Source organism: Benincasa hispida, chromosome 3 (genome assembly GCF_027475165.1).
Source record: "Benincasa hispida cultivar pf3 chromosome 3, pf3_genome.v1.1, whole genome shotgun sequence".
NCBI lineage: Eukaryota > Viridiplantae > Streptophyta > Magnoliopsida > Cucurbitales > Cucurbitaceae > Benincasa > Benincasa hispida.
The window spans coordinates 63,164,924-63,188,606 of NC_143480.1; the positions used below are offsets into that span (position 1 = coordinate 63,164,924).

The window sequence follows — 23,683 nt, forward strand, 5'->3', positions numbered from 1 at the left end:
AACTATCGTCCATCTACTGCCGTAATCGAAGTTCTCTACTGGGTTAGTGAATTTAATTTTTGTCTTCCATGTTGTGTTGTGTCTATTTAGGTTGGTTTCGTTTGATCGGTCGTCACGTTCATAACTGGTTTTGGGGTTTAATCGGTCTCGTCTGTTTTTTATTTTGGGTTTCGATGTGTTCTGCATTGGTTGAGGATGAAGAAGATGTAGTTAGAGTCAGACATGATAGTGGACGAGTTTTGTGAGAGCGAGATGGGATAGAGCGATTCGAGCGAAAACGAGATGGGCTAGAGCGAGACGAGTGAAAGCGAGATGGGCTAGATCAAGATGAGCGAAAGTGAGATGGGCGAGAGCGAGATTAGCGAGATTAGCGAGACTTTAACAGTATGTTTTGTTAGTGATTTTTTAGTACGAACCTGTTAACTGATAAATTGAATGTTCATACAATGCAGGAGTAATTTAAGATGTCAAAATCTTTTAAAATTCGTGAAGTTGATAGGTTTCCCGGGTAAGTAACTTGTTTGGCCCATGTTGCCAATCCCAACAAGATTGTAAAGCAGAAGCTTACCGGAAGGCAGTTAGAAAAGTTCAAGAAAAAAGTTTTTGGTCGCATTTTAAACATTGAACTTGTATTCAATAGCCCACTAATCCACCATATATTATTGAGGGAAGTGAAGAAGTGAGGAATTGACTCAATTAGTTTCTTTGTCAGAGGAAAGGTCGTCACATTTTTGAAGGATGACTTTTTATTGATCAATGGTTTATGGCAGTCTCCTACGTGAGTTGGACGGAGTGAGGAGTCCTCACAAGAACTTTTACGAGGTACTTTGGTAGTCAGTCGACCTCAGACGCATTCCACTTGAATTTGTTTGAAGAAGAATACAAAAAATTGGTATTTGAAAATGACGATGATGCTGTGAAAATTACCCTAGTAACACAGAGGTTGCAATGATGGGTAAAAACAAGCAAAAGAATGTTGTAGATCATACTCTATTTGACGATGTTGAAGACATAGACTACTACAACAATCTTGATTGGAATACAATTATTTGGCAGAGGACACTCGACGCCTTGAAGACCACACTTAACGACAAGGTTGGTTTATACAAGGAGAAGGTGGGGAGAAATAAAAATTATATTGTGAAGTACTCACTCCATGGATTTCCCCAAGCATTCCAGGTAGATGTTCCTTAACTTAACTTTATCTTTGGTTTAACATTAACATAGTTATAAATTTGAGTTGTTTGGATTTAGGTGTGGACGTATGAGATCCTTTCGTCAATATCAGGGAACGTTGCCACTCGAAAGAGCAAGGTAGCCATTCCTCGTATATTACGGTGGTCATGCTCCCACTCGGTGTCATTTAAAGCACTCGAGAAAGACATTTTTTAGTCTGAAAATGTAAGTGTAATCTATGTAGCCACAGTATGTTTATTCGGTAGTTAAATGTACACTAACCATCTTATTGGGTTCCTTAATGCAGACAAAAGTCAAATAGGGTCTTGTCATGTCCGATGCTAAGAAGAAGTTTTGGGACACCCCAATTGATAGATGGGTCGTAAGACAAGCACACTCCGACATCGAGAGTTCAAGGAGCTCTAGTAGTTCAAATAGTGGCAGTAGTTTAGAAGGTGGGGAAGGTGAACAACAGGGTAATTCAGAAGGTGGAGTGAAGGATGACGAATCTGATGAGGACCAAAACATCCACCAGCCTACTTACACCTTTAGCGAGGATATGTTTCATGATGTGCTGGTGGGTAACGTACGTCCTGAGTCTGAGGAAGAGTGTTCTGTCCCGGAGGTTTCGGGCCATAAGAAGGGAGGTAATGTTGATCCTGGTGTATATGCGTACCTGCGAAGCATTGACAGCTCAATATCGAGCTTGGATGCCTGTATATCGAACCTAGAGATGGACATGAGAGACATGAAACCACAATTGTCAACTATTTTGTCTCTATTACAGTCTGTGAAGGGTTCCATGGTGTTTGAGGCGACGAGGTCTCCTACTCTACAGACAGGCCATGATGCCACTATGTCCCTCATCCCGACTGTACGTAGGTCACCTAGCCCACCTCCACCTAAGTCACCTACACCACCTCCACCTAAGTCACCTACCCCACCTCCACCTAAGTCACCGATCCCACCTTCACCTCTCAATTCATCTGTACAACTTGATATCACGACCTCTTCTAACACCCTACATCTCGATTCACATGTATGATCATTATGTGATTCGAAAATTTCTTTCTTCATATTTGTTATTCAACATGTTCAGCATTTTGTTATATTTCTGTAGGTTATGGTCGAGAGTAGAAAAACAACACGTAAGAGGAAGGTCATTGATAAGTACACACCTTCCGTTGAACCAAAAAAAGAAAATAACAAAAGAGAAGGAAATTAAGGTTCAACATCCTTTGGATCGTCCAAATATTAAGTACCCTCTCCTTGGGGTACCTACGATACAGTTTAAAGCAACGATCCAATACTCCTTGGAGCATGAGGTTCCAGCTGCTATATTGAAAGAAATGGTGAACTGGATTGTCAATAAGAATACGGACAACGAGGTTCGAGAAAATGCAGTTTGGCCATTATCCAAAACCTTTTTCTAGGAGTTGACTGAACCAAGTTCATGGGCTGAGTGTGACGTAAGTTTACGATCCTTGTCCTTTTTACCAAGTACATACAGTTATAAACCCTCTCCTAACGTATATCTTGTTCTAGATGCAGACCCTAAATATCCTATTTGAGTTCATGAAAGATAAATTCTATAGGCGACCAGACATGTGTATGGCTTGCTTCACCATCCTGCCAATTGGAATAACGGTAACCATTTACTGTACTTTTGAATAGGAATACGTTGGTTGACTATTATGTGTTTTAATATTTCTTTTCTTCGTGTAGAGTCACCTAAATTCTCGAGATGGGGTCTACAAACATATTAAGAATAAGTCGACCTTGGATGCTGCCATAGCATGGGCAGATGAGACGTTACCGGATTATGTCATGGGTAAATTTCATGTCAAGTGGTTAGATGTGGACTTCGTATACATGACAACAAACATTTATCAGCATTGGATGTTGATAGCATTCGATCTAAATAGAGGCCGATTGTTCGTATTTGATTCACTATCGTCCATGACATCAAAGAAGAAGCTAAAGTCTTTCCTTGAACCGTTGACTTACACCCTACCATCGCTTCTTCACTACTGTGACTTGAAATGTTGGAAGCTGGACATCGAAACGTCTTATTGGAGGATATCCCGACCTACCTTTATGAATACACAACACGGGTCATTAGATTGTAGAATATTTGTTGTAAAATTCTTAGAACATTTAGTGACTGGTAGTGCCCCATTTGTAATAACTCAGGATACGATGACTGACTTTAGGATGCAATTGGCATGTCAATTGTGGACGAACACTCTATATTATTAACGTACATGTATATTATGTATATTATGTATATTATTGATGTAATTTTACTAACATGTTATTTAAATTGTTAGTGTAGAACTACCATGAATATAGAAGATTCATTCATGAATAGCCAACAAGTTAAATTAAACTTATAAAAGGAAGAGCGAGATAAGCGAAATCTGAAAGGATTCATGAATAGACAAACTAGACGATCGTTTATAGCCTCTACACGTTCACTTAGTAACACTAGACGATCGCCCACAAACACCCCGCGATCGTTTACATATTACAACACAATTGCTTACCAACTACTGCACGATCACAGGTCTCTACTACACGATCGCTTAAAAGAAGTAAACAATAATCATTAATTACACTTATAAAAGGGAGAGTGAGATACGCGAGAGCGAGATACGTGAGATGGGCTTAAAAAATACTCCGCGATCGCTTACAAACTTCTACATGATCACTTATACTTTATTACACGATCGCTTACAGATTACAACATGATCACTTACCAACTACTACACGATCACAAGCCTTTGTTACATGATTGCTTAGAAGTAGTAAACGATAATCATTAATTACACTTATAAAAGGGAGAGCGAGATATGCGAGATGGGTTTACAAAATACTCCGCGATCGCTTACAAACCCCTACACGATCGCTTATAATTTATTACACGATCACTTACAGATTACAACACGATCGCTTACCAACTACCACACAATCACAGGGCTCTGCTACACGATCGCTTAGAAGAAGTAAACGATAATCATTAATTACACTTATAAAATGGAGAGTGAGATACATGAGATGGGCTTACAAAATACTCTGCGATCGCTTACAAACTCCTACACGATCCCTTATACTTTATTACACGATCGCTTACAGATTACAACACGATTGCTTACCAACTACTACACGATCACAGGGCTCCGCTACATGATCACTTAAAAGAAGTAAACGATAATCATTAATTACACTTATAAAAGGGAGAGCGAGATACACGAGATGGGCTTACAAAATATTCTGCGATTGCTTACAAACCCCTACACGATCGCTTATAATTTATTACACGGTCGCTTACAGATTACAACATGATCGCTTACCAACTACTACACGATCACAGGGCTCCGCAACACGATCGCTTAGAAGAAGTAAACGATAATCATTAATTACACTTATAAAAGGGAGAGCGAGGTGAGCGAGAGCGAGATTAGTGAGAACGAGATGGGCGAGAGTGAGATTAGCGAGAGTGAGATTAGCGAGAGCGAGATGGGCGAGAGTGAGATTCGCGAGAGCGAGACGTTTCTAGAATGGTTCACGAATAGCCAACAATTTAATTACACTTATAAAAGGGAGAACGAGATATCTGAAGAGATTCATGAATAGACAAACTCTAGTAATCAAACTTATAAGCGAGACATTTTAAAAGGGATTACAAGTGATAGCGAGATTAGCGATGGTGAGATTAGCGATGACGAGATTAGTGAGAGCGAGATTCGCGAGAGCGAGACGTTTCCCGAATGGTTCACGAATAGCCAACAATTTAATTAATATTTGAAGAGATTTGTGAATAGACAAGTGGCACATAGAAAATTACAGTTTTGAGGATTAAAGTGGCACATAGTTACAGTAATGAGGATTCGTGAATAGACAAGTGGCCCATAGACAATTACAATGGACCGACATTTGAATCATTTGTATTAGAATCAATAGGTCGCCCAAACATCAGTAGTTCACTGCAGTTTTGTCGATTATGCCCGTAGTTCCCACACCTACCATATTTTATTTGTCTGCGTTGTTCTCCTCTTGATGGTATTCTTTGTACTCTTCGTCGCCTGACCTGTACCACTCTTCTAGAAGGTGCAATATGCTTTTCCACATATCCCGAAGGTCTCTTCCATTCAGATATGTGATCAAATGGATTTACAGGCTCTGCATAAGCAGCCATGAGGGAGTCAATGCTATAGAATGGACTGCACAAACCATGGATGGGGATGTTTCATTCTCACGCAGCCACAATCGCATGCGAACATAGGATACCGAGTGAGTCAAATTCCTTGCATGTGCATTCCTTTGTATGGAGGTTCACAATACCATCTAATCGATTGTCCTGCACATGGATCCTATAACAATCAATCGGCTCAACTCGATATCGTCTACTTTTGTCACACTCAGTTGCTAATCGGTTTTCACAATAGTCCGAGTGTGATTTCGTTCGAGATGCCCAATAATTTCTCTATTCATAAAACCATGACTGGATGAGGCCTCGAACGTGTTCCAACAAGCACATTATGGGTAGCTGTCGATATTCTTTAGTCAATGAATTGAAACACTCTGCACTATTGGACGTCATGTTATCGTATCTTCATTTTGTTTGGTAAACATGCGCCCACCTTTCAAGACCAATATCCTTCAAATATTTCGATATTGCACCATTTCAAAAAGTACGTAGTTAGTCCCAGTGTGCTTGGAACTCTGACATGCAAAATGCCCTGGCTGCATCCTTGAACATTCCAACAATCGTACTGTCCTTAAAGTTGGAAAGAATATTATTTTTTAGGCGGTAGATGCACAATCCATGAAATGCTATGGAAAAAACTGCATGAATGGCATTGCCAATAGATACCGCTCGATCGGGCACAAACACCAAGTTAGGGGGTTCTCCAATGACACACTTCAAGTTTGACATAAACCACTTCCAAGCTCGATCAGTTTCATTGTCCCCTATGTCATATGCTAGTGGGTAAACTTGGTTGTTGCCATCCATGGAGACGCCGACCAACATGGTCCCTTTGTATTTTCCTTTCAAATGCGATCCATTAACAATTATCACAGGTCGACAACTTGAAAAACCTCTAATACAAGGTCCTAATGCCATAAGCATGTACTTGAAATGGACATCATTTTCAAGTTCGATTTCAAACCTTGTAGCTGGATTCTCCATCTTTAACGCTTCACCATATGCATGTAAAACAGCGTACGACTCTTCCAGAGTACCCCTGACGAGAGCATAAGTGGTTTCCCTTGCACGCCACGCCTTATCGTAACTTATGTTTACGCCGTACTCTTTTCTCATATCCTCGATGATGTGACAAGGTTTATAAACACGTCCTATGCTTGTAAACTTGTCTTTGATTAGTTCATCAACTACCGTAGTCGTTTCTTGTCTATGGTCATGATTTAAAATTCCAATAGAACATGTGTGGGATTGCATATACTTCGTGATCTTAAATATGTCACACCCAGGAATTTTAACTGCACGAAAGCTCCATTTACAATTATCCTCTATACATTTAACAGTAAACAAAGACTTAGTTGACTTCCTTACCTTATATTCAAAATTATTGTTTATGCACAGAATAGACAATCTCATTTTTCAATCACTCTTACTAAAAAAAAATTGACCAACTTCAACTTCTGTCTCGGATGAAGAGGTGCCAGGCATAATCAATTCCCCTCTACGACATGAAGACATGGAATTCAATCCTGCTGATCTCTCAGTAACAACCACTACAGGTCTATACACCTCTGAAGGACCATAGTTGATAACTTGTAGAAATACAAGTTATTTATAAAGTTTTATTTAGATTATGTGGCAAAAAGAAGGAAAAGTTGCATCGACCGTATAGAAATTGGCTTAGAAACGCGAAAGTTGTAAAGTGTCGTAAGCACACCCGTTAACCCCGTTGCGATGGCAAAATGGAATGTCCAAGTCTTTGTTTTGCAGGAAAATAGGTCACCACATGCGACAACCGCTCGAGGAAAAAAATGAACAACGTATCCACATTGCATGCGACAATCGATCAAGAACGAAAAAGAACAATGCAATTGCAGCACATGCGACGATCGATCATGAACTCAAACGATCAACGCATTTCCACTGCATGTGGCAATCGATAAAAGATCAAAGCAATTACACCGCATGCGGCGATCAATCGAAGATGTAAAGAGCAATGCATTCGCAAGGACTTCTGATATTGTACAACTTTTCTGTTGTATGATTCTGACAAATTGAACGTGGAGCAGAGCGGACGTTTCCACTATGCCATGGTAGGAATTATCAGCTTTACAGAGCAGGACCACTAATGCAGAAGGAGCCAAGGTCTATAAATAGCTTCATTAAATTCAAAGAAAGGAGGCTGGTCTGAAGAGACAATTCATAGAAATCGGGGGAAAAAGACGAGACAAGACCAAAAGGTAAGTCTCTGGAGCAAGCAATTATTTCCATTCCCGAAGAAGAAGCTCTGTGCAAAGGGTCACTTCTACCTAGAAAACAAGCCTGAGAGGGAAGTTTTCCACTCCATTTCTACCACACGCCGGCAAGCAAATCGTCTCCGATCGAGATCCATGTCAAGACATTGACACTCTTTCCGTATTTGTTCTTATTTTCTATTCATCCACTGTGTTCATCTCTAATATTTCATTCACTATCTGTAACAAACGCTTATCCTTAGATTTCAATGTCATTATCATATTCATCATCATCTCTTTGTTCTTCACCTTATATTCATCATCCATTTCTTTCATCATGTGTAACTCATCCCCCAAGGTAAAGGGGAAGGATTAAGCGAGTAAGTTAATCTTTGTTGAAGAAATCGGCTAAGTTTAGCTAAAGCATGCTCGATGGCATCTTCACCTATGAGAGCAGAAGTGAAGATGTTATTCCGCCTCTCGAAAGAAGGTTGGAAGAATGCGTTAACTAAAGCGAGAAGTATTTCCAGAGATGGAAATGACCTTGCGTTCATCACGTGCATCCCTGTTTCACCATAGACATATAGGAACGCGGCCGATCACTAAGAGGTGTACGCCAAGAGAAAACGAAACCTTAATTGCATCCTCAACAAGATTGACGAACTTGCGATGTCCTTTCCCTCAACCCTTTCTTTTTCTGACTCATTTCACAAGACTTGCCACCGCATTCACCAGACACTTTTGCACATCTTCACAGTCAGTCCTCAACTTGTATATTATTTGTTTATTCATTTATTGATCACCGCATTCTACTTTATCGCACTTTACTTATCACCGCAATTTATTTTATCATCGCATTTTATTTTACCGCACTTTTTTTTATCATCGCATTCTATTCTTTATCGCAATTTTACTTTTCATCGCATTTTACTTTTCACAAATCAATTCTTTATTCTTTATGTTAACTGGTTGCATGTACCACATTAGTATCGCACTAATCACAACAATCCCTGTGTTCGACCTCAGATCACTCTGAGAAACTTGCGTTGGAATTATACTTGGTTCCAGCGTAAGAAAACTTGTGACACGCACACTACACGAATGCATACTACAAACGCATATCATTATCATCGCATACATATAGAACGTAGTATCACATTATCATTGTCGTAAAGCGCATACGTACGTCAGCAACCTAATAAGTTGTTGACGATACACAATCAACGCATTAAATTTTATTATAACAAGTTTTTGGTGCCGTTGCCGGGGACAAGAAGTTGAATCATCACATCATAAATCATAGCGCATAAGATTAAATTCTTTTATTACAAGTTTTAGGCGCCGTTGCCGGGGATTGGCAATTTTTAGTGTTGAATATTTTTGTGGTATTTTGCAGGATAGATCTCTGTTGTACTGTCTGTTTAACGCGGAGAACAGGTTGACGGTGTATGAGTACTGAGACTGAACCAGAATTCGAAGCCGACCTAGAGATCGAGCGTAATTTTCGTGCACGAGCACTTCAGAACTGAACAAGGCGAGAAGAACCATGGTTAACAACGAAAGGCCCGAGGGGAACTAGGGAATAAATCGGCCGGCGCAAGACCCAGTTTTTCTGGTCGCCGACCGCATTATCCCAATGAGGAACTATGCGGTGCCGAATTTATATGACTTTTCGCTCGAAATTGCAAGACCTACGGTGGAGGAGAATGCAAGATTCGAGATCAAGCCGGTCATGCTTCAAATGATCCAAAATGCGGGGCAGTTTGGAGGTCTACAAGGAGAAGACCCGCATTCTCACTTGACCAGCTTCGTAGAAATGTGCAATACATTCTCCATTCCTGGTGTGACTCTTGAAGGAATTAGATTATATCTTTTCCTGTATACACTTTGGGATGAGGCAAAGAGGTGGGCTCATTCATTAGAGCCGAATGAAATCAACTCATGGGACCAGCTGGTTGAAAGGTTTATGAAGAAATTTTTCCCGCCCGCCGTCAACGCAAGAAGACGAAGGGATGTGTTAAATTTTTAACAGATGGAAAATGAAACTCTGAGCACCGTATAGGTGCGATTCAGAAGATTGGTGAAGAATTGTCCGCATATCGGGATTCCCGTTTGCGTTCTTATGGAAACCTTCTATAATGGCTTGGATAGATCAATGCAAGTAGTTGTCGATGCCTCCACGGCAGAAGGGTTCATGGACAAGACGTATACGGAAGCAAAGGTCATCTTAGATCGCATCTCATGAAATACATGACCAGATGGATGAAGGGTATGGGAAGAGGCCTGGAGCGAAGAGAAGTAGAAAGTGTCATTGTACCAGCTGATACAATAACCACCTTGGCCGCCCAGATGGCCGCAGTCACCTCGCTCCTCCAGACTATGGCTATTAATCAAGGACATCTCTCTCAAAGTGCAGCGCAAGCCAATGCACTGACGCAAGTGGCGGCAGTAAGCTGCATCCAATGCGGAGAGGGGCACTCGATGGAAGTTTGCCCGTTAAATCCACAGCCATATATTCTATTCACAATAACCCGTTCAACAACACATACAACCTTGGTTGGCAGAATCACCCCAACTTTAGTTGGGGAGGGAATCACGACCGGGGGGCTAAAGGAATCTATAGAACAGTCATCTTGGGAATCGAGGTAATCTTCCAGTTTTCCATCATCAAAATCAAAGCCAGGGTAATTTTTAGAGTTGACAGCCACACAACCAACCGTCCTCTTCTAACACCTCATCTAGTACCTTGTCTTTAGAAGCACTACTGAAACAATATATCGAAAAGAACAAGGCAATTATACAGTCGCATGCTTCCTCCACTAGAAATTTGGAGGTGTAGGTTGGACAGCTTGCAAACGAGCTTAAGAATAGAGCACCTGGTATGCTACCCAGCAGCTCGGAAGCACCGGGATCAAACGAAAAATAACAATGTCAAGCTGTGACATTGAGAAGTGGTAGAAAGATGGTGCCCGTGCCATCAGTACTAGAATCAAAAGAACGGCCAGAAGACTCAATCACCAACAATGACCACTCAATCACAAACAACAGATCTACCAGTTTAGAAGCAACTACCTCTATGAAGAACGAATCTCAACAAAACCCAGAACCAAAGTCATCGCAATCTCCAGCCCCAAGAACACAGGAAGCAAGGGACCTCAAAGAACAGTCAAACGATCAAGAAGTACGGCGAGATCCTCCACCTTTCCCGTCTAGGTTGAAAAAGAAAGATGATAGTAAACAATTCAAGAGGTTCCTGGATGTTCTCCGACAGCTACATATCAACATTCTCTTAGTAGAAGCATTGGAAAAAATGTCGAGCTATGTGAAGTTCCTCAAGGATATACTCACCAATAAGAGGAAGATCGGGGAAAATGAAACTGTCGCACTAACGTATGAGTGTAGTGCGCTCTTCCAGAACAACATCCCTAAGAAAATGAAAGATCCAGGGAGCTTCACATTGCCATGCTCAATAGGGGGTAAAGAAGTCGGAAATGCGCTCTGTGACTTAGGGACAAGTATAAACCTGATGCCCTTTTCAATCTTCAAGAAGTTAAACAACGGCAACGCAAGACCCACCACAGTTACGTTGCAGTTGGCTAATAGATCAATAAAGCATCCAGAGGGTAAGATAAAAGACGTACTGGTGCAAGTGGATAAATTCATCTTTCCTGTTGACTTTATTATTTTAGATTATGAAGCTGACACTGAGGTGCCGATCATCTTGGGTCGTTCATTTCTCGCAACAGGGCGAGCGCTGATCGACGTACAAAAAGGAGAACTCACCATAAGAGTCGACAATCAGCAAGCGAAGTTCAACGTTCTCAATGCATTGAAATACCCAAATGATATGGAAAACTGCCAGTATATTGGAGAACTACAGGAAGAACAATGGCACGAGTTTGAAGAAGAATCGGAGGAAGAAGACTTTGAGGTTGGCGCAATGTTGGAGGAGAATTGCGCTGCAATACAAACTGACTCAGATTTTGAATTAATAAAGTTATTTGAACAATCAACACAGTGAGCTAAGCCATCTTTGGAAGAACCACCCATGTTGGAGTTGAAGGCGCTACCAGCGTACCTTAAATATGTTTGTTTAGGAGGCAACGACACTCTACCAGTCATAATCTCTGCCTCATGAGCAAAGAAAAGAAGGAAGCACTTATTCAGATCCTTAAGAAATACGCGAAAGCCTTGGGATGGACCTTAGCGGACATTCGAGGGATCAATCCCTTGTATTGCATGCACAAGATCCGTCTTGAAGAAGGAAAAATAGGATCCGTAGAGAGGCAGCGCCGTCTGAACCCTACCATGAGGGAGGTTGTCCAGAAAGAGATTGTGAAGTGGCTTGATGCAGGTGTCATTTACCCCATATCTGATAGTAGTTGGGTAAGCCCATTGCAGTGCGTTCCAAAGAAAGGGGGCATGACCGTCGTCACCAACAGCAAAAATGAATTAATTCCAACCAGAACAACCATGGGGTGGAGAATATGCATGGATTGTCGCAAGTTAAATTTGGCCACAAAAAAGGACCATTTTCCACTACCGTTTATTGATCAAATGTTGGATCGGCTTGTAGAGAATGAATTCTTTTGCTTTCTTGACGGTTATTTAGGGTATAACCAGATCACAATTGCGTCAGAAGATCAGGACAAAACAACTTTCACATGCCCATTCGGCACATTTGCATTCCCTCACATGCCATTTGGACTCTGTAATGCACCAGGCACCTTCCAAAGGTGTATGATGGTCATTTTCTCAGATTTCCTAGAGGAGTCAATCGAGGTGGTCATGGATGAATTTTCGATTTTTGGCAACACCTATGGATCTTGTTTATCAAATCTGGAAAAAGTTTTGAAGAGATGCGTTGAAACAAATTTGGTTTTGAACTGGGAGAAATGCCATTTTATGGTAGAAGAAGGAATAGTGCTAGGTCATGGTGACGGGAAATTAGATGTCAATTTAATCGACAACTAAAATCCCTTGGACGCAGTATGCGATGCATGTTCTTAAAGTATGCGTTGATAGTCATGCGTTGATGGTCATGCATTGGAATGATTATGCGCTAATAAATGTATGTGATGACCATGCGTCCTGTCACAAGTTTTCTTGCGTTCACGCCAAGTATAATGCGAATGCAAGTTTCTCGGATGATCCGAGGTCGAACATGGGGACTTGTAGACAAATGAATGCGATAATGTGCATGCGGCGGTCAAATAAAAAAATGTTAGAGGGGTTGCTAAGTTAATCCTACTCCTACTCCTATCTTACAGACAATGCAATGAGAATATGCATGAGAGGTAGAGACACGACAACTCTTGACATGAAACAAATGAATGGGAAAGATAGATAAAATGCGGAGATGTTTTCATTGCAATACTTAAGAGTGACCATAAGGGCAACCTTAGTCAACGCAAGCCATGTGATCATGCTACACACACTAAAAGCCTAAATCTAGGATGTATATGGTGGGTATGCATAAGTGTCAAGATGACCGTATACAACTACCATATCCTACTTCCTGGACGCAGCCATTGTCCTCTCCGTAGGGTGCATACTCTGTGTAATAACAAATAGAGCTTATTCCTAAGTCTCCATTCTTGCTTATGCAAATCTAATCTAGCCCTCTCGAGCATCGATTCTAACCTAGCTCTCTCAAGTCTTAGGTTCTTTCTTTAGACTCTCTCTCGAGCAGCTCTAAAGGTGTGATGGGTGCATACATAAGACAAGGTAACAGCATGAACTTTGCTGACATAAGATTATTTCTATCTCTAGTGAACAATGACTTACATTGCTTAATGCGACCAACCACTTACCCTCTCGAGCAGTTAGTTGTTGTTGACTTTACTCATAGACAAGCATTGCGTCCGCCTATAGACAGGCGTTGCTACAGCTTCACACTAAACAAATAAGGTTTTCTCACACACTCATGCAACGCACACCTCTCGTTGTTTTGCTACATGCTTCATATCTCTAATCCACATGACTAAGTATGCGATACTCTAGCAATCTCACTAAGTGATGCAATGAAAGTTAAAGATGCTAAGTAAAGAAGATGGGGATGGAGTTGAAGGAAATAGAGAAATGCATTGAAAACAAATTGTATTAATTCCTTAATCATAAAATGTCATACAATACAATATAAGAAAAGAAAGGAAAATGAAATGATCGGCTAGAAGCAAAGACTTGCTTCTAGCGGATGTGCGTCAAAGCTGCCGGTGGTGCCATGGATAGGCGATGAAGTTGACTCCCCCGAGATCTAGCTCCGATCAAAGGTTTCAGCCGTCACTCGGAATGGATAAAGGAGGTGAAGAACTCTCAAGCTTCTTCTCACATATTTGTCTGGATCACAGAGAAAACCTTGGGTTGTAAGGGTAATCCCTGAAGAAGTTGGAATTCTGCTCATCGGCTTCTTTATATAGAGCTTGAATAGCCAACAATATTAATGGACTACTCTGATTCTAACATTCGGCGCATTTAGTCCTTTCTGAATCCCTGCTGCCAACGGCGTGGTAGGTGGGATGTCAACATCATCCTTTGATTTACGTTGATGTGTTCATTCCACCCACCTTGCGTTGATCCCATTATTATGTGTTATCATGTAGCCGCAATCGTGTAGTGACCGCATTCGCTTAATACCACAACTTCTACACAATGAACGCAATCACTTGACGATCGCAACTCTTATGCGATGGACATATACGGCTGATTACCGCAACATCCATGCGTTGATCGAGAACGCTCGCCTTTGCGATGGAGAGTTTCTCCGCATGCAGTCATCTATACGGTGGTCCGGTTTCCACATTTGAGTCCACTTCCTGCATTAGCTACAAAAATAGACAATTGAACGCATAATAACGAAAAGTAACGAGTTAGCTGAGATTCGTTATGCTGAACGCCGAAAACTCAATTTCTCGTGAATTCCCAACATAATTGTCGCAAATTCCGCTTAACGACCCTCATAATTCTAAGTAAAAGGCCTAAGATGACATGCATTTCTACATGTCATCAGGTCACAAGATATCAAAGGCAAGATTGGAAGTGGATCAAGCAAAAATTGACGCAATATCCAAGTTACCACCACCAATCAATGTGAAAACATTTAGGAGTTTTCTGGGACATGCGGGGTTTTATCGAAGATTCATCCGCAACTTTTCTCAAATTGCAAGACCCCTAAGTGTGCTCCTTGAGATTGACCGTGAATATGATTTTAATGACGCATGCACCGAAGCGTTCCACACGCTGAAAAATGCGTTCATCACTGCACCAATTCTGGTTGTACCCGACTGGACGCAAACGTTTGTGCTGATGTGTGATGCAAGTGGATATGCAGTGGGCGCATTCTTGAGCCAGCGAAAAGATAGAGTTTTTCATCCTATCTATTATGCCAGTAAGACGTTGAATGATTCACAAAAAATTATACAACCATAGAAAAAGAAATGCTCGCAGTGGTGTTTGCCCTGGAGAAATTTTGGCAGTACCTGATTGGATCAAATGTGGTGATGTATACTGATCATTCTGCGATCAAATACCTCATGACAAAAAAGGACGCAAAACTAAGACTGATTAGGTGGGTATTTGACAACGGGTAGAAATGCACATGATCATAGTGATGGGATAGAAAGCTGATGACAGTCGAATCCAAATTAAGTTGACAGCTGATAACGATCACAAAGTACATTCAGCTTTATCGACAATAATTATTCGGCGCGTCAATCAGAAATTAAAGCTATCCCATCTATACAACCGGGAGAGAGAAGCCGCCTTTCACCATTGATGCCCTATAAATACCAAGTGTATTCTTCAGAAAAGGGGTTGGTCAGTTGACAAGTTCACAATAGGACCAGTTCACCGTCTTCTGTTCATAGTTTTTCTTTCATTTTTAAGGCAGAGCACGAGAAGAGTGGTGGCGCCGGAGATCGCCCAGGGCAACTCGAGAGAGAACCTTGGGGCATAAGGGCAAAGAGCCGGCCGACTCTCGTGAGAGCGAGAATTTCTTTAGAACACGAGTAGAAACAGTGTAAACACTTAGCAACAAGAAATTACTACTAGGCTCTTTATTATACTTGCATTTTTATTTGTACTTCATCTTCGTATCTATTCAATGGAAGTCCTATTTCTACATCTGCTCACTCTCTTAATACGCATGAGTATCTAAATTAGTTGAATGGGTTGAGAAGAACTAAGCTAACATGACCTAGGAAGTTCATTGCTTGCGATTGTCTTGTTTTATGCTGTGCAAATTACCCTTTAGAGTTACTCGAGAGAGAGTCTAAAGAAAGAACCTTCTCGAGAGAGCTAGGTTAGAATCTGGACTCGAAAGAACAAGATTAGGCTTGCATAAACAAAAGATAGGGACTTAGAGATAAGCTCTATTTGTCAACTTGCATCGCATGCATCCTGTAACGGTAAAAATTAAATTCCTTGTTATGCATGCACTGTGATGATAGATAATGTGCTACAAGCTCATGTCCCCGGCAACGATGCCATAAACTTGTACGCTGAAATGTGTCTCTTACTTACAACATGCGAACAAATATGAATATGGATGAATGAACAACAAGCTCATGTTGCCATAAACTTGATGATGTAAAGATGGAAATGGAATGTGGATGCTGTGTTATGCATTACTACTTCTAGATATATGTATTGTTAACTATATGCTTGTAGTATGCTATGGTGTAATGCGTTGTCACAAGTTTCCTTGTGCTGAAACCAAGTATAATTCCAACACAAGTTTCTCAGAGTAATCTGAGGTCGAACACAGGGATTGTTTTCGTTAATGTGTTACTTTCGTGATATATGTGACCAATTTACAATTAATGAAACTTTTGGTTTGTACATGAATTTAAATTTCGATAAACAAAAATTGCGTTGAAAATAAAAGTGCATTAAAATGTAAATCCTAAACTAACATGATACAAGATACTTGATACATGATACTGAGTTCGAGATTGACTGTGAAGTTATACAAAGGATCGTGGTATGCGATGGCAAGTCTTTATGTATGAATCATAAATAGAAAGAATAATTAGTAAAAACATCGCAAGTTTGTTAATTGGTTAAAGATGTAACTAAGGTTCCGCTTTCCCTTGGCGTACACCTCTCGGTGATCGGCCGCGTTCCCATATCTCTATAGTGAAACAGGGATGAACGTGATGAACACAAGGTTGCTTCCATCTCTAGAAGTACTTCTCGCTTTAGTTAACGCATTCTTCCAACCCTCTCTCGATATGCAGAATGGCATCTTCACTTCTGCTCTCACAGGTGAAGATGCCGTCTAGGATGCTTTAGCTAAACATAATTATTTCCTTAACACAGATTAATTTACTTGCTTAATTTTTATTAATTACCCAGGGAATTAAGAAAACATCGTGGAGAAAGTGAATCATGGATGAACGCAAATAGACAGAGAGATGATAATGGAAATGATCATAACAATTAATACTAAGATTAAGCGTTTGATACATGGTGTGAATAATAGAGTAAAGAAGATGAGTACAAATGATGAAAACGAGATAGAAACAAATACAGAAGAGTGTCAACATCTTGACACAGATCTGGATGGAGGTTTTGCTTGTCGGCGTGTGGAATGGATGAAGAGAAGAGCTTTTCTCTTAGGCTTGCTCGTCTGGTAGAAATGACCTTCGTATAGAGCTTCAACGGCGGGGATTGAAAGGATTCTTTGCCCGGAGACTCACCTCTCGGCCTTGTCTCTTGATTCTTCCCGGATCTACTTTGATTAGTCATTCAACCAGCCTCTCTCCTAGATCAGTATTCAAGTTTCTCATATCGAGTATTTTTGTATATCTTTCAATGGAATTACAGAAGCTATTTATAGGCGAAGCTTTGACTCTTTGCATTGTGGTCCCCACTTTATTGTTAAGGCAGTTTTTGAAATGGTGGAGTGAATATTCCTTTTGTTACGCAATCAATCTAGTAAAAAAATGCACATTGATAGCTGTACACGCGTCTGAATCCTCCGCAATTGCGTTGCTCTTTACATCTTCGATCGTTTGCCTGCATGCGGTGTTGTTTTTTATTACCGCATGCGGTTGAAATTGCGTTGATCGCAAAGATCTTGATCGATTTTTGCATGTGCCGTCATTGCATTGATCGTCTCTCCATTCTTGATTGATGGACGGAATGCGACGTAGATGCGTTGTTCATTTTATCTTTGAGCCATGAATGCATGCGATGACTTGATTTCCTGCAAAACAGACTTGAAACATTCTATTCTACCATCGCAATGGTGTTAGTGGGTGTATTGACGACAATTTATAATTCTCGCATTTCTTAGCCAATTTCTATACTTTCGATGCAACTTTTCTTTCTTTTAGTCGCAATATCTAAATAAAACAGTATAAATAACTTGTATTTCTACAAGTTATCACATCCCAGGAATGGGAATGATATTATGTGGTCGTATATTTGTGTGAATGTCATGTTGCCATCGCATAAATAGAGATAGAGGTTTATGTGTAAACCCTGTAGACTTATCACATGCGTTCTAGCCTCAGAAGCCGTGGTATTTGCACGGAGAGATGGTTTATTGTTGTATGCATGTTGCATGATTGCAAAGCTTGAACGCATTCTAGGGAGTGTTAGCCGAAATCTTTCTCAATTCGTTCACCGCATATTCATCGCATTTCCCGTTTACCAACTCTTTTCAAACTTTGTTATTCCTTTTAGATCAACGCAATCAACAACCAAACTCTTTATTTATTTTCCCGGTTATCGCAAAGTTTTCATAAAAAAAAAAATTATTATCAACGCAATCTATTTTCACAAGTCTCTGTGTTCGACCCTGGACTTACTAGGAAACTCAAAGGAATTTACACTTGAATTCCGCTGGGAAAACTTGAGTGCACAGTGCAATCCATCACGCATATCATCCATATTTCCACTTAATAAAATAACACATCAGTATTACTCCTACAAGAATTTGACCTAGAAATCAAAGACCGAAAGGGCACTGAGAACCAAGTCGCAGATCATTTATCACGATTAGAAAATTGCGAGGTTCAGAAGAAAGAGAAAGAGATTGAAGAGAGATTCCTTGATGAGTAACTTATGACGGTATGCGTTAATGTCCCATGGTATGCGGAAATTGTAAACTTCATAGTTTGCGGCCAAGTACCTAAAGGCTATTCATACCAGTAGAAGAAGAAGTTGAGACACGAAGTCAAGTTTTATTTCTGGGATGACCCATTCTTGTATCGACTCAGACCTGATCATATTTTGCGTCGATGCATTCCTAAGCACGAAACCAAGCACCTCTTAGAACTTTGTCATGAATCCCCTTATGGAAGACATTTTGGGAGGCAGCGAACCGCCGCAAAAGTTTTACAGAGCGGCTATTTTTGGCCAACGCTATTCAAGGATGCCCACGCCCATGTTGTGCAATGCGAGAAGTGCCAGAGAATAGGGAACATGTCCAGATGGGATGAAATGCCTTTGACTTCGATCTTAGAAATTGAACTGTTTGATGTATGGGGAATCAACTTCATGGGCCCATTTCTGCCTTCAGAGGGTCATCAATATATTTTGGTTGCGGTTGATTATGTGTCGAAGTGGGTTGAGGCCATCACATGCGCTAAAAACGATGCAGCCACGATGGCAAAATTTCTCAAGAAAAACATCTTCACGCGATATGGAACGCCCCATGCCTTAATTAGCGATGACATTTTATCAACCACATCTTCACACGTTTGCAATTGTTTCCAGGAAAATTGAAGTCCCGCTGGTATGGGCCATTCCGCATCAAGACTATCGTTCCCCATGGCGTAGTGGAGTTAACAAACGAGGATGGAAACAGCGCATTCAAAGTCAATGGTCAACGAATTAAGCCCTACTGTGGGGGAATGTGGAACGACGCATGGAGACAATCGACTTAGGCAAGCAAGAGTGATCGCTTGCAGGATACTATTGCGGTAACCCTGAAGAACTTTTTTCAATCAGCATCCCTATCACTATCTTTACCGCCTTCTTTATCGCTTTCTTTACTGCTTTCGTAAATTAGTTTATTGCTTTGTTATTGCGTTATTTAAATCAGTTTATTGCTTTCGTAAATTAGTTTTATTGCTTACTTGAATTTATTTCCACTTTAATTCTAGCTTGCATTAATTTCATGACTAGTTGAATTTATTTCCATTTCAGCCTTAGTTTACGTTGATCTTAAAATCTGTGAATGAATGAAGAAGATGAACACCGCAACGTCTTATCAATTTGGTTTTGGGATAAGCGTTGCAATGTTGGTGATACCATAAATAACGTCAGGTATGCATTGCGATGACGGGTGTATCTTGTGATAATGGATACACTTTGCGCTCATCTTCCAAAAATGCATTGCGTTGACAGATGAGTTGCACGCGTATGTACACTGTGCCCGTCCTCCGCAAATACACACTATGTCGATGGTTGTGTTGCGCTAGTAGAAATACCATGCGCCCGTCCTCCAGAAATGCGTTGTGTTGATGGGTGAGTTGCGCTAATATATACGTTGTGCCCGTCCTCCGCAAATATGCATTTGCGGTAACGAATGCATTGCGTTAAACACTTAACATTGCGCCCATCTGATTAAATAAAATAAAATTAAAAAAATGATAAAATATTCGCAGAGAGGGTAGTCTAATCGCTTCAGCTTTTGAGGGAATTATGACTTAGCAGACGAAAGGACGTCCTTTCTGCTAAGTCATAATGGGAGGGGCGCACGACAGGCTTTTTGGAATATCGAAGCCTGCGATGCAGCGATCATGTTGGGCCCATCAAGGCCCAACCTATAAATCGCACCTCCCTTAAGCCCGAGAGCTCATTTTCATCTCTTCGTGAAAGAAAAACCCTAAGCAAAAAAAAAAAAGTTCTCTCTGCATACCCATCCCCTTCCAAACATTCTTCCGAAAAGCAAACAAATTTCCAGTCTCTTTCACTTCACTGAAAAAATGGCCAAACAATCTTCCCACTCTTCCCCCCAGCCATCATCCCCTTTCTATGCCTCCATCACCTCATGGGAGGTGGCTTTCCTCGCTGCCAGCCGCCGCCTCGCCGCCCAGCCAAAGCCATCCCCAATAATCGCCAGAAAACCCCGGCGAAAAACCTCTGTAGCCAAAAAACCACCCATCTACTGTGAGAGGCCGAGCATAGAGAGTGCCCCTGCCACTAGACTTGAGGTGGCACTCCCAGTACCTTCGACTGAAAGCGCACTGAAACGGAAAGACGACAAAGAGGTATTTAGGAGTATTTTGAGCAATTTAGAAAGGGGGGGGGGGGAGGGGGTTACCGAAGGCAGGAGTAGTGAACCAGCCCCTGCCGTCAGAGGAGAAGTTGGCGGTGGCTTCACGGAGAATGGTGATAATAGGCAGAAATGCACATTATCATAGTGCTAAGTTCTTAAACAATGTTGGCTTGCATTGATAAAATATGTTAAATTGCTTCCAAAAAGCATCAAATTCATAATATTGCGGTCGCATGCGTTCATCGCATAGAAACAGTTGATTTTTGTGTTTTTATGCAGAATATGCGTTGACGCAAGGTAGTAATTGCGATCATAGGAAATCATTGGTTGAGCGCAGTATTATCGCAAAGCTTTTCGGTGATTGTGTTCGCAAACATTTTCTTAAGAAGGATTGCCACAACTTGGTCGACGCAACTTGATGGGCGCATCTGGGTGAAAGGCATAATTAATCTCGATGGGATAAAAAGCTGATGACGGTCGAATTCGAATTAAGCTGACAGCCACTAACAAGTACATTCAGCTTTTCGGTGACAAATATTCGACGCATCAGTTAGGAAATTAAAGCCATCCCATCTGAGCAATCATAAGAGAGAAGCTGCCCTCACCCCGAATCTCTATAAATACCAAAGGCATCCTTCAGAAAAGGGGTTCCACCGGTTCATCTGTTTTACGAGTTCACAGTTCTATAGATAGTTTAACCTTGTTCTTAGATTTTCTTTCATTTTAAGGCGGACGCGAGAGAAGGAGGTTATGCCAACAGATCGTTCCGGTAAGCTTGGGAAAGCGCCAGAAGCTTCAAGGACAAAGAGAGGGCTGATGCTTGCGGAAGTAGGAATATCTTTTGAACCGAATAGAGATTGACAGTGTAAAAGCCTTGGTCAGCAAGGAATTTCTACCAGGCTCTCTACTTTTATCGTCCATTGTTATTTTGTACTCAAACTCATTTATAAAAATGGAATTTACTTCTTTATATCTGTTCACTCTCTGTTATATGCATGAGTAGCTAAATCTGTTGAATGGGTTGAGAAGCATTTAGCTAGCACAACTGGGAATCTTCATTCTATGCGATTATCTTGTATTATGTATGCTTCATTCGTCCATTAGAGATACTCGGAATGGTAGTCTAAGGATAAGATCTAGGCTTGGGAAAGTCAGATTAGAATCTAGGCTCGGGAGAGTCAGATTAGAACGCATAATCAAGAGATAGGAGCTTAGGAATAAGCAGTGTTTGTTATCAACGCATCGCATGCATCCTAGAGATAGGATATGATTATGTGCGGTCACCTTGCCTTTATGCATCCGGCATCATCGCATAGGGCAAGAGTAAAGACTTAGGAATAAGCTCTATAGACACTTTTGCATTCAACACATGCGTCCTAGACTTAGGAGCATTGCATTTGCATTGGAAAATGACTTACTGTGCATAGTTGTAGCATGATCCCATAGTTTGACGCATTCCCAAGTAACACTAGCTAATGCCATTCTTAACCCATTCATCTGCATACTCAGTGCATCTATCACGCAATCCGACTTTTCTCAAATCCACCGCATTTATTTATTTTTCATCACCGCAAACAACAACCTCAACAACTATTGATTTATTCGGTTACCGCAAAGTTTTCTAAAAATTACCAACGCAACCTGTTTTCATAAGTCCCTGAGTTCGACCCTGAACTTACCAGGAAACTCAGTGGAGTTTACACTTGGATTCCGCTGAGGAAACTTGAGTGCTCAATGCATTTTTCACCATCACATTTCATTTATATTTCCACATCATAAAATAACGCATCAAATGGCCCTGGCCACTTCGGATCCTAAGGAGACTGTCCTAACAGACTCCAATGAGGGACCCATCAGGGCTGTTTTGGAGGTTGTAGAGGCGAAGAAGCAGCTAGGGATGGCTGAAGAGAAGGAGAAGAGAAAAAGTGAGGAAAAACGGACGGAAGAAGATAAGTCGCCTGGCTAAAAAAGGAGAAGAAAGAAAAGAAGAGAAGTGAAAGAAAACAACGTAGGCGGGAAGAGAAGCGCCTGAAGAAAGAGGAGGACAGGAGGAAGAGAGCGGAAAGTTTAGATTTTGACGGAGAATCAACCACCGCAAGGGTGGAAGAGGGGGTGTCAGCACAAGTTAGATCATCAGTGCAACTACCAGCTTCATCGCCGCATACCAGATTAGTTGCGTCTGAAGACAGAGAAGACCCTGACATCACCCCTCTAATGCGGCGTTCGCAAGGAGAATGCGCCGCAAGGGTCCACAAGTGACCCAACATTCTTTCAATGCATAGTAGAGGAAGAAGAGAAAATGAAAAGAGAATTAGAGGAGAAGAAAGAGAAGATGTCACGTGCGCGCCAAATCATCGCATTAGGCGATTTAGCCAGAAAACTTCACGATGAGGCAGTTCGTCGTGACAACGCAAGGGCAGAAGAAGAAGAAAGAATAAGGCTCGAGGATGAGCAGCGCATTACGCTCGCCTCAGAGCAATTTGAAAGAGAAATGAGAGAAGAAGAAGAAGAAGCAGAGAAGAAGGAAAAGGAGGAGAAGGAAAGATGCCGCAAAGCAAATGTGCAACGCGTTAGAGAGAGGAAAAGAAGAGAAGTGGAAGAATGGGAAAGGGAAAAAGAAGAGCAACGCAAGGCAAGAGAACGCATCCAAAGACAGAAACACCGCCTTGCGTCCGCTCAAGAAAAGGGCAAAGCTAAAGTGGAGAGCAACGAGCTTGCGTCGACCAGGAGGTGCCCAACAACCAAAAAAGAAAATGATGACTTGTGGATGGAAATGGGCTTCTTTCCTACGTCGGCGCCACTACTAGATCTCATCACCAGCATTGTGGTGGAACA

At 41.2% G+C, this 23,683-nt stretch overlaps 2 protein-coding genes across 2 annotated transcripts; one reads left to right on the top strand and one right to left on the bottom strand.

Annotated features, from left to right (window-relative positions):
- Positions 1 to 5,878: 5,878 nt before the first annotated feature.
- On the bottom strand, positions 5,879 to 6,502 carry LOC150037457 (uncharacterized). The gene has a single exon (XM_090312013.1). It carries the CDS (start codon positions 6,500 to 6,502, stop codon positions 5,879 to 5,881), a length of 624 nt encoding a protein of 207 aa, XP_090168139.1.
- A 4,077-nt stretch (positions 6,503 to 10,579) lies between these two features.
- Positions 10,580 to 11,638, top strand: LOC120073642 (uncharacterized). The gene has a single exon (XM_039026447.2). The coding sequence runs from the start codon at positions 10,580 to 10,582 to the stop codon at positions 11,636 to 11,638; it is 1,059 nt and encodes a 352-aa protein (XP_038882375.2).
- Positions 11,639 to 23,683: the final 12,045 nt, after the last annotated feature.